This window comes from Ictidomys tridecemlineatus, chromosome 7 (assembly GCF_052094955.1).
Source record: "Ictidomys tridecemlineatus isolate mIctTri1 chromosome 7, mIctTri1.hap1, whole genome shotgun sequence".
NCBI lineage: Eukaryota > Metazoa > Chordata > Mammalia > Rodentia > Sciuridae > Ictidomys > Ictidomys tridecemlineatus.
The window spans coordinates 128710205-128728514 of record NC_135483.1 but is presented as its reverse complement, the minus strand read 5'-3'; the positions used below and the strand labels follow the sequence as shown (position 1 = coordinate 128728514).

Here is an 18310-nt window from a genome sequence, read left to right as displayed (position 1 = left end):
TTATGGAAAGTAAAGCCCATAATATTAGAGGCTATAAGGATGTAGTTGCCCCTCATTATCCAGGGGAAATTGGTTCCAGGCCCCCTGCAGATATCAAAATGTACAGATGCTACAGTCCTTTAGATAAAATGGAAAGTACAGAATTTCTATATAATCTATGCCCTCTCCCATATACTTTAAGTCACTTCTAGATACCTTACAATACCCAATACAATGCAAATGCTATGCAAAGAGTTGTTATATTTTCTATTTGCATTTTTTATTGCTTTATTTAAAGTTTTATTGGTTTCCGAAATATTTTTGATCCATAGTTTGTTGCCTCTCTGGATGCAGAATTTGCAGATACAGAGGGCCAATTATGTATCGCTACAAAAAAATCAAACAGCCTATGTCACAAACCTTAGGTGACATTATAACTAAGAAGAGCGGTGGTCTGTCTTTGTGTTGGATTCTGGGGTCCATGCTAAGAAATTCTCTGACCATTGGCAGGAAAACTTGATTTTATTGTTTCTGCCTTCATTCTTGACTACTTTTAAGACCTTATTCTGCAAGAGGATATTTCCCACATTTGAGAATTCCTTTGATTTTCTGTGTTGGGACTAGTTTGTTTTGCTGCTTCTTCTTCCCAGGAGTTCAGAATGATTAGTACAGTTATATGTCATTCTACACAGTTTACTATTAGCCATTGTGTAAACTTGATATTAGTCACAGAATAAACATTCATAAATCAATATATAAAAGTGACACCATTTACTATGGTTTTATTCTGTGCTAGGCCCTGTGATTTACATATAATGCCTTAGATTCAAGATGCTCCAAATGAATTAACTTTCCTGTTTGATTGTTTTGTAGGATTGACATTCTACATGTTAATTTTTTATAAGGATGATGAGCACTTATATTTCTAAACTTAATTTAAATTAAAATTTCATTAGGCGAGTATAATAAGGATCTACCTGGTTATCAGTTCCTCCTTTATGTTCTATTATACATATAATAGAACATATAATAGGACACATAAAAGGTGCTCAAAAATATCTATTGATGTATTCACTTTACATTCTGTCAGACATAGCTCACAGGTATTATATTATCTCCCCTTTGTACCTTTTCTTAAAAATGAGTTTTCAGGACTGTCTTTAAGGTCTGTAACTGCAGGAAGAGGGTCAAAACAATGTTCTGGATCTTTAATGGATAGTTGGCATAGTTGTACTTGCCTTTCCCACTGAGACCACCATCTCAGCTGTGGGGATAGGAGAATCCCATAGCTGCTTCATCTCCCAGAATCAGAGATAAGGGTTATTACAACATGCCAGAATCCCCATTCCCCAAACAGCAAAAGAGAAAGAAACAGTGTTGTTTAAAAACATGAAACCCTTGCTAATTGATTAGGCTTATCATCTGGTCAACTAGATGACTTATTGATCATAAAACAAGTCTGCCACTGAAATACAGGTTTTCATTTCTGCAATTTAAAAAAAAAAAGAAAGAAAAAAGTTGAAAGTTATTCCTGACCAGAAAAATGGAAATATTCCATTTTTGCTAAGTACTTTTGGCATTCAAGGGACCCACATAAAAGCAGTTTCGTCATCCTGTGAAATGTGTCATATTATCCTCTAACCTTGCACTTTATACGTAATACAGAATGATGACATACGGTGTTGTTTTAACTAGCTATTTCTTACATCAAAGAAACTGAATACATTGCTCCCCTCCCCCACTTTCTATTTCTAAAATAAGATTATGAAAATCCAAGGCAACAAGTTCTGATCAACAAATACTGGGCATGAAATGTCCAATTAAACATAAAAATCTTAGATATGAGATAATTATTTGGCTTTGCAACTCAAAGTAAGAAGCACCAGTCTTAAGACCAGTTAATAATACCTGTGTGTGCACCACCTCACTAAAATAGTAATGAAACAATGTCCTCTCCATTTAGTTTGTCTATGGGTTCATTTAATGGGTCAGGAACAATCTTGCTAGGGCCATAAGTAATGAATAGAAAATGTGCCAACTCTCAAATGTAGCAAGATTTATGAGAAAATAGAGAGCTGTGGGATTAGCATTCTCCATCAACATGATAAACCTCTGGCTCTGATATCCTAATGCAAAATTTGCTTCAAAAATATTAAGTGGCACACTTGATTACTTCTAGTTCCTGAAGAAAAAGTTAAAAATAAACTATAGTTTGGTTTAGAAGACTTGAGGTTTTATTTATTTCAAAGCAATTAGCTATTTGTTGTGAGGACTAAGAAAATATATATATATACACACACACACACACAAACTAATTTAGAAAACATTAGGAATTTCATGCATATTATTGTAGAAAACACTGTTTATTCTCTATCATAAGAAAAAGCACACATAATTACGAGTAACCAATAAGCACAATGAAGTTCTGCCACAAGAGATGAAAGTTCATTTTTCCCACAAAGAATGAATAAAGTAATTAAAATACCATTTCACATAAATCCTACGCTGCAGAATTTTGAAAGAGCTAATGTTTAAAACTAGCTTTATTGCTATTCTAATGGCCAACTGATAATTATATAGTCAAATTAGAAGCTGGCTTTACTGATTAATTAAAATAATAGCAACTATTTGAAAAATGCATTTCTTAAAGGACATTAAAAACCAATCAAACAAAATTTGTAAAGCGTGATTTCTCTGATAGTATAAATACACAATAGCTGACATACTTGTTTTCTTTCTGATATAAAAGACAATCTTAAACCATTCATTTATATATAGCATTTGATTTATGCCCCATTTCCTAATTAAAAAACAAATGTTTGTAGACATTGCAAAAAAAGAAAATCCAAGAGTATCAGTGTGTTCAAATATAACTAGAAACATCCTTTCATTGCTTTTCATGATTCAGCTCAGCTGCAATCTGTCTATTCTTGATGTCATGCTCCTTCACAAGATGCTTACAAGGTAAGTAAAACTACCTGTTTTAGTCAGTTTATTTATTTTTTCAAACTTCTATGACCAAAAGACCTGATAAGAACAATTAGAAGAGGAAAACTTTATTTAGGGGCTCACAGTTTCTGAGGCCTCAGTCCATAGATGGTCAAATTCATTCCTCAGGGCTTGAGGTGAGGTAGAACATCATGGCAGAAGAGTGTGGTAGAGGACAGCGGCTCAGGACATGATCAGGAAGCAGAGAGAGTTCTGCTCAACAAGGACAAAATATAAACCCCAAAGGCATGCCTCCAGGGGTATGCCTTCTCCAGCCATAACCTACCTGCCTTCAGTTACTACCCAGTTAGATTCCTGTCAGAGGACGTTTACTGATTGTGTTAAGGGTATCATAATCCAATCATTTCACCTCCCAAACCTCTTGTATTATCTCACGTGAGCTTCTGGGGGACACCTTATATTGGAACCACAACATTAACCCAGCCTTAGGGGTATGAAGAATATTTTTAAAAAATATTTATTTTTTAGTTTTTTTTTAGGTGGACACAATATCTTTATTCTATATTTATGTGGTGCTGAGAATCGAACTCAGTGCCTCACGCATGCTAGGCGAGCGTGCTACCACTTGAGCCACATCCCCAGCCCAGGGGTATGAAGAATATTAAAAGAGATAACAGATAGGGAGGACCTGGCCCCACCATCCTAGAATAATGTCAGCTACAACGACAATGCTCCAGTTCTGCCTGGTATGGATGCTGATCCTCTCCTAGCAACTTGGCATCCATGGGCTTGTGGAACATGCTGGTGTTATACATACCCAAGATTAGAAGCAATCTTAAAAAATAGGGGTAGAAATATTAATATCACTAAATTAGTAGTATCAGGACTTCAGAATACATTTGAGGATCAGGGTGTATGGGCATCTAGTAAACCCACACTGTTTTCTTTTTTTTTCTTAATTTTTTTTTTTTTTAGTTATAGATAGGATAGATATTGTGTCCATCTATTTATTTATTGATAGTATAAATAAAGTGCCTCATGCATGTGAGGCAAGTGCTCTACCACTGAGCCACAACCTCAGCCCAAACCCACACTGTTAATAACAAGATAGGAAGCTGGACTTCTGCTCTAAGGGCCCTTGCCTGCTCCTAGCATGGGCCTCCACTATTTCCTAGATAATCTTTGGCAAACACAGATCTAGCAAAAATGCATCTCTTATTTCTTCTCTTTGTAGCTGCCCCTGAAGTTCTCCCCTTATATCAGGTGGAGACTTTATAAACCTCTGTTAACTTGTGACTTTTTTTTGGTGGGGGGAAGAGTAATGTCAAGATGTTATGGTACCTATATCCTGTTACAACATAGTTACCTGCTTCCCTGTGTAGCCTTAAATCTACGCACCTTATATCTTTTAGATTTATGTTACCTCTAACAAGGCACCATACAGATTGAGCATCTGTAATCTAAAAATATGAAGTGCTCTAAAATTCAATTTCAGATTATGGATGCTCCGCCAGTAAATTCTATGAAAATATTCAAAATCTTGAAAAACTCTGAAATCTCAAGTCTTTCCACCCCCAGCATTTTAGATAAGGAATATTTGACTTGTATAGATCTGTGCCATCCAATATGGCAACTACCAGCCACATGTGTCTATTGAACATATGAATTATACAAATTGAGTTGTATAAAATACACATATGAAGATGCAACATGTTTTACATTAAAAAGTATCTTATTACTAATTTTTATATAGACTCGAAGTTGACATCATTCTTTTGAACCACTGGGCCAAATTAAATATATTACTAAAGTAAATTTCACTCCCTCCCTTCTTTCTTACCGTGGCTACTAGAAAATTTAGAATTACATAAGTTACATTATACCTCGGTTGGACAGAGCTGGTAAAGATCCTTGCTTGTTTGATGCCAGCCTCTGAACAAGACAGAGGTGAGGCACCTGCTCCCAGAGCCTTATGACAAACACACACAAGGTCTGAATGTCCTGTGTGGGCCAGGTAGGCTACATAGCTCCTCATGAAAACACAAAGAAGCAGGTACTATAAAGAGAACAGGATATGTGATTTTGTCAGATCCTGAGTTTTTAGCTGGAGAATGTCTAGGAAATAATGGAGGTATATGCTAGGAGCAGGCAGGGGCCCTCAGAGAGGAGGCCCAGCTTTCTCCTGTGGGGTCCAAATCCCACACTCACTACACTGTGCTTCCTCATCCTGGACAATTTTCAAAGTATGGGAGCTTCTGTTTGGAGAACCACCATGTTTGAGTTGAAGGAAAGAGATCTCACAGAAGCAGGGTGGAGTGGGAGAGCCCTTTGAGGCAGATCATATCTCTGGGGGAGGAGCAGGAATGGAACGCTTAAGGAGGGGACAAGTCTGGAAGATGGGCACAGGGACTGTAGATGGGACTGGTGGGTGGGGAGATTTCAAATGCCAGCAGAGGTGTTACCCCTGGGATAATGGTGAGGCTAATAGCCTAGGAGGGGCAGGACCTATGTTCCTAAATAGTAGTTAGGGAGGTGATGAGGGCTGGAAAAAGTAAGGAGGTGAAGGGAAGGCTCAAGAGGAGAAGGAGTGCTTAGTGAGAATCTGGAGCCTGATGCAAGCTGAGGCTGGTGTTGAAGAAGAGCCAATAGCTTGCATATGTGTGAAAATATAGTGCTGCTTACAGAAATGAGAGTCGAGGGGATAGTAGTGGGGAGAGAGCAGTGCTATAAAAAATGTCTGCCATTTGTGGCTTCAGGCTAATTGCTCAAGCTTTCTACTAGGACCATGATGCCACAATAAACTATACAACTGAAATGAAATTGAAACAATGGGAAGACAATTATTATAAGAGTGGGACAAAAGTACTATCTTCAATTACAGTAAAATTCTTTCCTCTGGATAAATTCTGAGGAAAAATAAGTAATGATTGTATATACTCATTCACAGCTCAGCAGAGGTTCCTGAAACATATCCAGTGGCCCCCCGAGTCACTGAATGTGTAGTACAGTTCCTAGCTTATAGGCATGGAGCATGGCTTCCTTCTACCTGGCCCATTAGGTCTGCTGGATGCATCCCCCACTGGCTGGACTCCTGGGCAGAAGGTAGTCCTGTTGGCCCAGACAGCATGGCGGGTCCTGCCTCACTCACCCTGGTGCTCTGTGGGAATTTCTACACATAGCAGATGTGTAACCCTCATCAGTCATGGGAAGGCTCATTTGGGCTCAGGTGGGTGGCAAGAGGGTGTCACCACTTCATGTTTCAGCAGCAGAGGTGAGAGAATGCTCAGGTGGTATGGGAAGAAAGCCTCCTAGAGGCAGTTGTATGAAACTGATGTCAGGGGCTACACCACAATGTACAGTGTGGTCCCAAATGACACAATAGATTTGAAGGGGCTCACTCCTACTGTAGAAATTTTTCCCCAAATGAAGGACATGAGTGATAGATCTTTAGTGTCTTTAGAGAACAAAAGTGCTAGCCTGGGTTTCTGTGATTTTTGCAGGCACAAAGGTGGATCATAGCACTGTTGAAAAGATCTATCAATTTCCAGAGATCCATTTACAGAATCATGTTTGCATTTCAATGTGTTTTTTTCTTTTTCTAGGTAATTTTACTACTTTCTGGGTATGTTGAGAGGATTAATGATACAATGTGGCTATGCAGTCCTATGGTCCCGGGAAAGGCATTTCTATAGAAAATAAATAGGCTTACAATTCAGAAATGTTGACTGAGAATTGCCCATAAGGGACATAAAGGATGATCCTTCTGTTAGAGAAGTTAGTAAAAGGGAACAGGTTACATAAAAAGAAATGGGTGTATTGTTCTGAGGCAGAAGTGGCAGTTAGGGCAGTGGCCCCTTCCACCCTTGTCATTCTGTATGTTTCTTCAGTGTCTGACAAAGAATTAGGTCATTCATACTATCAAAGAGATTTACCCCAGAAAGTCACTGGAGTCACATATTCCATAGCTGACTTACATGTCCCAGGAACATACTTATTCATCTGTAACTCTGCTAAATCTTCAACCTAGTTAGTGTCAGCAGAAGCTCTGAGACAAAAGAGCCTCAAGTCATAAGCTGCAGGACAACCGACAGACTCAGAAAGCATAAAGAATTGGAGGGACCTGGCCTGGTCTCCTGGACATCTTCGGTTCAAATTTTCTCCATGTGCCATCACCTTCCATGCACTTGCAGACTGTCTACCAAGGGAGCCCATGATTATGGGACCTTCCTTTTGCTGAGAAATTCTACTCTGATTGATGACGGACTATGCAAGTTTTCTTTTTTTTTTTTTTTTTGGTGTGGTGCTGGCGACTGAACCCAGGGCCTTGTGCATATGAGGCAAGCACTCTACCAACTGAGCTATATCCCCAGCCCGCTTTTCATCTTTTCTGATACAGGGTCTTGCTGTGTTGCTCAGGCTGGGCTCCCATTCTGGATCATCCTGTTTCAGCCTCCCAAGTAGTGGCTGGAATTACAGGTGCATGTCACCATGTCTGGCTGACTATCCACCCAAGTTCTATATGTGACCTTGGAGCCTCCTCTCTTGACTACCTCAGTTTGCCCAGCACTCTGACACCTACTCAGAATATGAGGTTACCTGATCACTAATTGGACGTGATCGAACTGGTGTGAAGCCCAAGAATATTCTATTTAATACCAGGTAAAATTCAGAGTTAAGGGTGTTTTCATTCTCTTTTTGGTGATAATTTGAAAGCACCATGGAAATGACGTTTGAAAAGGCATTTAAACCCCCAGATTAGCTCCTGTTCAGTGATTCTCGGTGGCCAGGATGGCCAGAGTGGGCAGAACCAATGCCAGCCTGCACATTAGGAACTCAGCCTGAAGATTCACCTATCCAACCTCTCTGGACTGTTTCTCCTCTATAATCTAAAAGGGATGGGAGAATGTAGAACAGAGTTATTTAGGGTCCTTCCCAATTCAGGGTTCTATAAATTAAGAGTTGGTCTTTTGATTTATTACCAATTGAATATTTAAAAAAATTGTCATTTTCTCATTATCAATTTTTATAGTTTGAAATGTTCTGGAAGTGGGAGGATTCAATGAATCTAGGAATTCTGTTGTTATTGTTTTATAAAGTAGACCAAGTAATGAGGACTATTACTGATTTTGGCTGGGAAGTGGGAGGGAATGCAGCTAGATTTCTGAAAATAATAAATGTATTATGCAACTCCTACCAGTTCTAATGGTCCACTAAAAACAGCACAGGAAGAAACAGCTGCCTCTTCTCTGGACCAGAGAATAAATGATTATTCAGGAGGTAGATTAATTAGGTCAAGGTTTAGTAGTGTTTCATCCTGTGATGTGATGGCAAGTAATAGTTCAAAAGGCTGAGTGTTATGTCCTCTAAGCTCCTGCTCTTCATACCATCTATTGGTTCATCTTCACCTTCCTTAGTGATAACTATCATTTTATTATTAACTTATGATTTAAATAAAAATATGGAGCTAATGATCAGGAAGGAAATATGTTCTATACAGTGTCTGGAATCTACTGCAGGAAGCCCAAAGTTTCAAAATAAATACTGTGGACATATTTTACTTAGCCATATGGGTGAATAATCACTTTCTAAATTGTAAGGAATATGAGTACAGAAGTTATATGAATGAAATCTATTATTATTGAGGAACAAAGGCTACTTTTTCTTATTTAACATTAGTGTTAGGAAGAAATCAAAGTGTGATAGTTTTGGAACATCTGATGCATTAAAGCAGGTCTGCAGTTTCTGGGCAGTATCTGCAATTTCTATATTTTAAAAAGATGATGCTTTCAGAATGTTCAATAACTAGATTTTCATACTTTCTACCTTAGAAACACTATTTAACAATCTTAACAAATGAATTCAACATCTCTTTTAGTGACAAGATGTTCCCACTTTTAATCCATAGTTTATAACCTACAAGACATTTATTTTATAACTCAACTGGGGAACAATCATACTTCATTCAGCTTTCATGTTTAAGCACCATCATGTAAAGAGTCCCTTTGGAATGAAAAAAAAAAAATCACTCCAAGCACCCACATATATCAGCAATTACTTAAAGAAAAGCTCATTAGGTTTCAACCTGGAAAATGTTCAATACAATGAAGAAAACATAAGAATCATGTTACTTACTAGAGAACTATTTTAATTAAAAATGACAGCCATACTATCTTGGGAAAATATAATTGGCAAAAAGTATTTTTTCCCTCTTGAAAATAAAGCTGAGGCAAAAAATATAGCCCTGGGCAGTTATTACATTGAAAGCAAAGGCAAGACATATTTTAAAAAAGAATAGCTAAAATCTCTTCACTTAAATACAAACTGAAACAAAGAAGATGAGGATAAAAAGATTTTGGATTAATAACTGGGTTGAATTACTTAATATTAGGATAATAGAATACCTGATTTCCAAGGGATAGCAATTTCTTCAAATTATATAACAATTTGAAGACAAAAGTTCAGATTACTTAATTATACATGATTTAGAGTTGAATGCGGCTTTTACTGAAGACCTTTGAGACCACACTTACAAAGGCCTGGTATTGTGCAAGGTTGGCCAGGACCATGGCACTTGTGAATATCATTGGAAGAATACTGAAATTCTGATGATATTTTGTTTTCAAAAGGGTTTTATAGGAAATAGGTAGCTGATAGGACTGGTGAGTGACATGGCCACACAATCACTGTGCGGCCATGTTGGAGAAAGATGTGCTTTACTGAGTATGGGGGTACACTGTTCTTGTTAGAAGGAGTCTGGGTGGCAGGATGTATGGCTGCACTGGTCTTCTTGCAGGGCGGTTCCTAGGCAAAATAAGCTTCTGATACGTTGTCTTCCTTACTTTCTCAAATCATATAGAATGTCTTATTGCTTTCTGGACAATGCTGCTGCTCAGCCTTATCCCCAAGAAGTAATGAGTCCCTGTCCAAGTGGATTCAAATACATGATGGGCACTTGTATGGAAGCTGTGCAGGGATTTACTCATTGGATGGCTGATTGGATGAACAAATTTTGAGGTCCCCTTGTATCTTGTGATTCTACAACTTAAAGCCAGTCTATGAATATTTGACTTGAGGAAATGCTAATGAAAGAACTCAAGGAGCTTCTGACGTTTCTGTGTTTAAAAACATAATAGGGATTTATTTTCTTATTCTTAAATTATTACCGAACATCAGTTAAGTTTGATAACATTAAATTTTAGGGCTGAGAAATCTGAATGAATAATTTTGTTGTCTCTATAAGTCTTTGACTAAAAATTACATACAGATACATACAGGGTGCCTGCATGTGCACACACAGAAGCAACTCTGCCAGATTTATGTTGTGACTTTGTAGTTTAATATTAGCAAGGCAGTGTTTACATAGAAATCAAACTCAGGCCTCTGGTTCAACTTCTTTACATATGACAGCTGAATGATGTGTTTACACATTGACCAATCCTATTTCAATGTTCTGAAAGAAAAAATTTCATGAGCAATCAGTCTACATATAAAAATAAATTATTTGTGGTGAAAGTATTTTTGGTGAAAGAGAGTTGGGAAAATTAAAAAGCAATTTTTAATTTTCCCTACTCTCTTTGATTATCATAAAAAATACTTCTTAAAGTCTGAAATCTACTGGCAGACATGTCCACAAAAGAAATATCAGTAGTTGTTCAGTTCATAGTATTACATTGGATGGAACACCATCTATTGGAGATATAATTCTTTTGAAATTAGAAACACTCATATCCTCTCTCCAAGGTCAGGATCCATGTCTAAAACATCTTGGGCTCTCAACAACTATAGTAATGTACACAGGAGTGATGGAGTGATGAAATATGGAGAGAAGCATTCAAATTAGCACTCAAGTCCAGAGTGTGACCCAGATAAATTGGTACATAAGAGCCCTTCATATTGCTGTCCAGGTTTTTTTTTTTTCCAAATAAATTTGATTTATTTTTAAATGGGAGAAAAAAAAATCACCAAACTTTCACATACCCTTTTTCCTATTCAACACTGAATCTTACAAACTCTTTGAGCTCGCCCCAGGAAGGGCAATGTAATAGTTTATCCCACAGGAAAAAACTCAGAAACAAATATCCAGAAAAAATCTTATTTTGCTAGAGAAATAAAAAAGCTGCACATTAGGGATATAAGGACCAAACCATGAAATAAATTGCTAGCCAATGAAAAGAGACCCAAATTTGGGTAGAAGCTGTGTTTCTAATATCAGGCTGTCCCCAGCACATTGCTGATCACTCAAGGAGCTCATACACATCATTCTGCAGCTTTGTGACCACACAAGTGTGTTACTGTGGGAAGGTACTTGGACATTATACACTAAGTTCAAAGTAAGGGGAAAATAAATAACAAAAAAGAAAGAAAGCACTCACATACTGCAAGTAACATTGTCTCCTGAATAGTCAGCTTCAGGTGAATTTTTGGGCATAAATAGAGTTGACTGTATTGAGTTCTAGGATGCATGTAACTGTATTCTTTGTTATTAATCCTATTTAGCTTGTTATCTTTTTCATTCTATGTACACATACATATGAATGAGCAATTTTTTTTTTTTTTTTTTTTTGGGCATGAGGGGTAGGTCTACATAAAGGCAGACAGTCCATTTCAAAGTTTAAGATTACAGATAAAGTATATCTTATGTTTAGTATGTAAATTTCATGCCTTATTGGGAGTAAAGAAATATTAATGCTGTATTCTGAACATTTATATCTTACAAGAAAATTGATTGCTCTTAGATATTACATGCAAGATGGTTTGCTACATTCTCAAGTGTTATTGAATTATATCTGACAAAACCTACAACTTTGATTTCATAGTGGAAGCCAGCAGGGAAAGGGATTAATTTTGAAGAAACGTTAAAAATTTGAAATTAAACATCTCAAGCATGAAAAACTGCATAGCAAATATGAAACAAATACCCAAGTATCCACCACCATCTAGATTTATCAAATATTAACATTTTGTCTTGTTTCAGATTTCTCTAAAAAAAAACAGTGTTGGAATATATTCCCTACCCATTTTCTGCTCTCCATCTTGCAGAGGTAATTGCTTTCATGAATCTTTTTATAATTCCAATTAGAAATTTTAACTTTATTTCATGTGCTTATTTTAAAAAATAATGCATAGTCTCAATCTACATATTTTAAAATTTTATTCCAACAGCATCATATCGCAGCTATAATTCTGGAAATGTTTCAAGCTTTATCTGTGATTCTATATAGAGCTCTAATGTGTGGATTTTACTCTTGTATGTGGTTTCACTGTACGAGGGTACTGCAATTTATTTAACCATTCTTCTGCCATTACATACTTGGTATTTCTCCTGAGTTTTCTACAATAAGCAATACTGTCATTAATTGCTCTCCCTGCAGAATCATTCCTCTATCTCAACCTCATGTACTCCTGAATACGATTGTTGACCCTGCAAAGTCCAATCTCCCAAGACAGGGTCACTCTCTCCTCCCTGTCTTCCCCCACTCCACCATGAAATATTTTTCTAACCATCCCCTCTTCTCTTTCTTGCCCCTCCCTATACCACCAGACTGGCAACCTTCTTATAGGTCTCCTAGGCATAGGCTAGTACCCTTGGAATCAATCCTCTACTTTCTAACCCTGCTGAAAGAACCCAAGTAAAAGCCTAAGCTGACCATGCCAAGCTATAATGTCCTCATTGACAAGTAAGTGCCTCCTCAAAGTTCCTTAAAATAGGCTCTCATCTCTTACCAGCCTTATTTGTTTCCAAAAAGTTTTATAATATAGCATCCCCCTCCTGCTGGTTGGAGGAGTAGATGAATCCTATGTTGGGTCTCAATCTCTGTTTGTGCCTGAATATATCCCTCCTGTTTACCCTGCTAATGTTCCTCTTCCTTTAGGTCAACTTAGATTTCATATTATCCTGGGAACTTTCCTACCTATCCTCTGTGCCTCCTGTGCTCTCTGAGCATAGCATTTAGCCACATTTCCTCTGAAACCCACAAAACCACCCAGGCTGAGTGCTATGTGAGGACAGGGATTGGGCTTTATTCCCCTTATATCCCTGGGGCCTAGCAAAGTGACTAGGAATGTAAACAGGCATTCAGGCACTGGATGAACTGAAGTGGAAGGGGGCCAATCCAATAAGTGTATTTTATTTTCATAATAAAGGAGAGCCAGTCTATTTAAAATAAGTAGGTTTACTATAGAATACATAATAAAAATTGATGTAGTCATCCCTCTATGAACAAGACATCTGTTAGCTGATACATATGAATTAATAAGTTCAATAACTGATACTAATAGAAATGACCCTATAGCACTGTAAATGCCTTCTGAATCATTAGATTAACTCATACCAAGCCTTCTTCACTGTTGTGAGTATATATGCATATATATAATATTAAAAGGCATAGCCTAGATTGTTTTCAATATCTTCTCTAGGAAAACATCACATTCTATACCTACCTGTAACAAGCTCCCGCACTTCTGCATCAATAGATTTTCTCAACAGCCTCAACAAGGCAGGTATTCCACCAACATTCTTCATTGCTATTTTATTTTCATCTGTGGACTTGCCAAAAACAAGGTTTCGGAGGGCACCACAAGCATTCTTCTGAACTTCCAAAACTCTGTGGTCCAAAAGGTCAACCAGATGCTTGATTCCCCCTAGTCTATACACCTAGAATGAAAAATGTTAGTTACCAGGCCTAAGTGACATGTGATTGAGTAGTGATCAAATAAGTCTGTTATGGAGAGATAATTTCAGAAGGTTACTTTCTATTCTAAATAGCATATCTTTTGTAAATTCTGAGGATGCTCTCTAGGACAATGTTCCTTTCCTGGGTTCAGAACAGAACATGTAACAGAACATGTAACAGAACACTGACCAATATCCAGTAACTTGCTGTGCTTCTATAAATATCCAAAACTTCAAAATCTGAAGTAAAATATTCACATGTTTAGCATAAAGTTTATAAATCCTTTTAACTTAATTTCAATTGCCACTGATCTTGACTAGATCTCAAGAAATATATGAGCTCACTACTTTCATGAGTTTTATAATTTTTATCTAATAGATTTGAAAAAATATTTCTACAATGCAGGTTAAATTGATTTTTGCTCATATTTTATAAATAAGCTAATGAAGTGGATGCATGATTCAACAAGGCTGAAAGTGCTCCAGGAACTGAAATGCATAGTTAAGAAGTAAAAGAGGGGGCTGGGGAGGTAGCTCAGTGGTAGAGCGCTTGCCTCACACAGGTGAGGTACTGGGTTCAATCTTCAGCACCACATAAAGAAAGATAAATAAACAAAGATATTGTGCCCATCTACAACTAAAAAACATTAAAAAAAAAGGAAGTAAAAGAGTATATAGAATCAAAATGTCTCTTCACAAAGCATCTGATAATTTTTTTTTTTTTTTTTTTTCTTTTTGGTGGTACAAGAGACAGAACCCAGAGCCTTGTGCATGCTAAGCATATACTCTATCCCTGAGCTACCTCTCTGACCCCTGGTAATTTCTTAAATATGCAAGCATCTGGCTGCTAAGCAGAAAAGCACTATCTTCCCCAAGTCATCCTCGGCACTGAGTATGGTACCTCCATCTTCACTTTGTTGTCTCCAAAGCATAGGTGCTGCAGGTAGGCTGCTGCATTTGCCTGGACAGACGGGAACTGGTGCTGCAGCATGTGAATGACTTCAGGCAACTCAGGATCGCGCCAGGCAAACTCCCTACAAGAGAAAAACATGGCTTCAGAATAGAAGGTCTATGTAGTATTAACACATTGAAAATATTTGCTATGGGGAAAAAAGCTCCAACCGAGACAAAAACTGGAAGCTTCAAGAATCCTAAAATTGTGGCTGGGATTGTGGCTCAGCAATCGAGCGTTCGCCTAGCACGGGCGGGACCTGGGTTCGATCCTCAGCACCACATAAAAATAAAGGCATTGTGTTAAAAAAAAAAAAAAAGAATCCTAATATATATATATACATGTCTAATTCCCCAACCCTACCTCTTTCTCTCAATGAAATACAGAGGCCTAGATGCTTATGATTTTAAAGAAATTATAACATGCAGACACTCAGAAAGAAATTCAGGGGAACAAAGAAAATTCTTAATATCAGTAACTTCCACTCAGTGTTCCTCCTCCTGATTCTAATTTTACATCTTTCTATCTATGTAAGAAATCTAAAGAAGCAAGGCTCATGTAAACAACTGCACTTGAGCTAAGTGAGATGATATGCCTGAGGAGAGAGACTGTGGAAAGGACAGAGCTGGTGTCAGCATACAAAACACAAACACTATGGGCACAGTGATTCTTGGAAAACTTAAAATTAACAGGTACTCTTGATTATAAAACAGAAATACAAACAATTGAAAAAGGAAAAAAATATTTTATCAGTAATCCTGAATCCAGAAAACAAAACAAAAAACCCAGTGTTGACATTTTCTGGTCTTTTTTTCTCTATATGTGTGCATACATGCCCATATGTGGGTAAAGCACATATATTTTTTTTTTTTCTAAAAAACTGGATTATTATTAGATAGCACTTAATATGTCATGAGTACCTATTTTGTCAGGTACTATTCTAGGTATTTTATACATATTAATTCACTTATTTTTACAGCAACCTCATAGATATGAAGTTGAGGAAGAAAGGCTAAGTAGTGGATCACATAGCTGGTTAACAGTACAGCAACATCTGGACTTGGGAAGTTGCCCTTCTGAGCCTGTTCCTCAACCACTATGCTAAACCACTTTTTTTTTTTTAATATAGGGAGTATTATGATCATACTATTTACACATTCTTTTATACTCTGCTTTTTAAAATATATATATATATTTAGTTTTAAGTGGACACAATATCTTTATTTCATTTTTTTGTGGTGCTGAGAATCGAAGCCAGTGCCTCACATATGCTAGGCAAGTGCGTTACCACTTGAGCCACATCCCCAGCCCTATACTTTGCTTTTTTAAGGTGACATCACATTATCAAATTTTTCTGATGCTACTTGACTGGTCTACACTTTGGGATCCTTATTGTACATGAATGATGCTTATATATGTCAAGACCAGGTTTTTAGAAAATGGTTCATAGAACAGCAAATAGGCAGACTTTCACTAAGGGATGTTGTTAACTGTTAATCAAAAAATTAATTAGCATGAGTAAAACTTTAAAATTAACATCCCAATGATAGTTTATTGCCTAGTTTTTAAAGCCCTGGAGTTTTACTTGGTCTGGAAAGGCCTCAAAGCATTAATCTGCTAATCCACTGTAAAGGGCCAGGTCATTACATTCCTGCACACATACATTTAGACCATCCATCCCAACAAATATTTAGTGAATTCTCACTATGAGTGCCATAGTAGGTTCTGGGGTTATATATATTTAATAAGGCATGCTTTTATATACAGGGCCAGTCATGCCAAACTAAAAATTTTACTTTTAATAATAACAAGCAGTTTCCATTAGTTGAGCTTACTTGCATCAGGTATTGCGTCAAGGATTTTATACTCATCTCATTTACCTTTACTTATACTGTTGACTCATGAGGTAAGTACTACTAAGTATCATTAGAAACAAACAAGGAACTAGGGATTAGTAATTAAGTGATGGAAGTTTAGTAAAATCCAGGTAGTCTAAATATATATAACTCCACACACAAAGAACAGAAGGGTAATGGAGGTTTGAATCAGGAGAATGAGAAGATGAGACACGAGCACATTTATATGGAAGATAACTTTGGTGGCCAAGCAGAGAATGTATTAGAATCCAGAAAAACTAGCAGTAAGGAAACTATTCACTGTACACACAGGAATCCACAGTTGCTTAAAACAGAGCCATCTTTGATTCTTTTCCTTTCCTTATTTTATCTTCCTCATCCAATTAATCAGTTGGCTTTGTTGACTTGTCTCTGAAATATTTAATATAAACCAATCAATCCATTCTTTCCATTTTTCCTAGATTACTTGGTTTTAAGTCTTCTGCATGTTCTATCTGCTTCAAATAGCACCCCTTCCCCAATTCATTCTTTCCAAAGTAGCCAGATAATTTAAAAATTAAAGTCAGGAGTGAGCTGGAGATTTCTGGTTTGGGAGACAGGCTGAATGATACCATCATTAATAGACATTAAAAATACAGCAAATGCCTAAAGAGGCAGAATCATGCACCTGAAAACAAAACAAAAAACCCAAACAAAGAATTTAAAGTTAGGTTGCCTGGGTTTACATTATGGACCGTTCAGTTACTGTTATTTTGAAAACTAGGCCGGGTGTGGTAGTGCACGCCTGTAATCCAAGGGGCTTTGGGAGGCTGAGGCAGGAGTATCATGAGTTCAAAGCCAGCTTCAGCTACTTAGCGAGGCCCTAACAACTCAGTGAGAACCTGTCTCTAAATAAAAGATAAAAAAGGGCTGGGGAAGTGGTTCATTGGTTAAGAGCCACTGGATTCAACCCTCAGTACCAAAAACCAAAGACACAAAAAAAACCAAAAAACAAAAACTAGTTCATTATTTGGAGTTTCAGTTTCCTCATATATAAAATAGGTACAAAAAACTATTATTCCTACTTATTCATAGGTTGGCTGTGACAATGAAATATGATGGTGTATATTAAAATATCTTATATGTTTTGAATTATAACAGGTGTTTTATTAACATCCATTATCCCTGAAAAATGAGCTTTTCTAAATAGGAGAATTCTATATAATACTTTTCCTTTTTTGCACTGAAACTCTGTTAACCATTTTTGATGAAAATCTATATAAAACCTATTATTTAAATCTATACTGTAATTAACAATACAAGGAGTGTGGTTTAATTTTCCTTGATGACTGACAATGATTACAAATATACATTTCTGTCCTCTTTAAATGGTACAGTGGTCAATATTTCCTGACATTCCTGGGAGCTATGGGGGCCAGATAACACAAAAGAGCTTCTAGCTAGAGCAGAACAATTAGGCTTGGTTGACATCAATTCTAACCTTTAAGTTCAGCAAATTGACACTGGAAAAACTGCTATGGTTTTGTGTGCTGGTTGGATGGTACTGATGCCTGATAGGATTTGCTTCATTAAAACCTAAGCCTAGACTTCTGTTTTCAGCCACGATACCTAACTGGTTCTGGATTTTGCTTTACCATAAACAATGATAAAACCAAGGTAAATGTGTGATGAAACTGTTTTTAGGCTCTGAACAATAGGCAGCAATGAAATTCTTGAGGAGGGAAACAACCCACCAATCCCATATATACATGCTTGGCTTTCTGCCTAGTGGCACTTTCTGGGGCATGGTAGAGGAGGCTGAGTCCAAATAGTACATGACGGACTCAATAAGGTGAGGGGGAAATGCCAGAATTTGATGATGCCCAGGTAGTTACACTATGCAGAGCAGAGTACTGGCAAGAA

At 37.1% G+C, this 18310-nt stretch overlaps 1 protein-coding gene across 9 annotated transcripts in view; it reads right to left on the bottom strand.

Moving 5' to 3' along the window:
• Nucleotides 1–18310, bottom strand: part of Pkp4 (plakophilin 4) — a 238470-nt gene that overhangs the window by 24835 nt on the left and 195325 nt on the right. For all 9 annotated transcript variants that reach the window (XM_078017439.1, XM_078017443.1, XM_078017442.1 and 6 more), the window contains 2 exons: nucleotides 14502–14630; nucleotides 13369–13582 (listed from right to left, as the gene is read on the bottom strand). In XM_078017439.1, coding sequence (XP_077873565.1) covers nucleotides 13369–13582; nucleotides 14502–14630 — 343 coding nt within the window. The remainder of the gene's footprint in view (nucleotides 1–13368; nucleotides 13583–14501; nucleotides 14631–18310) is intronic.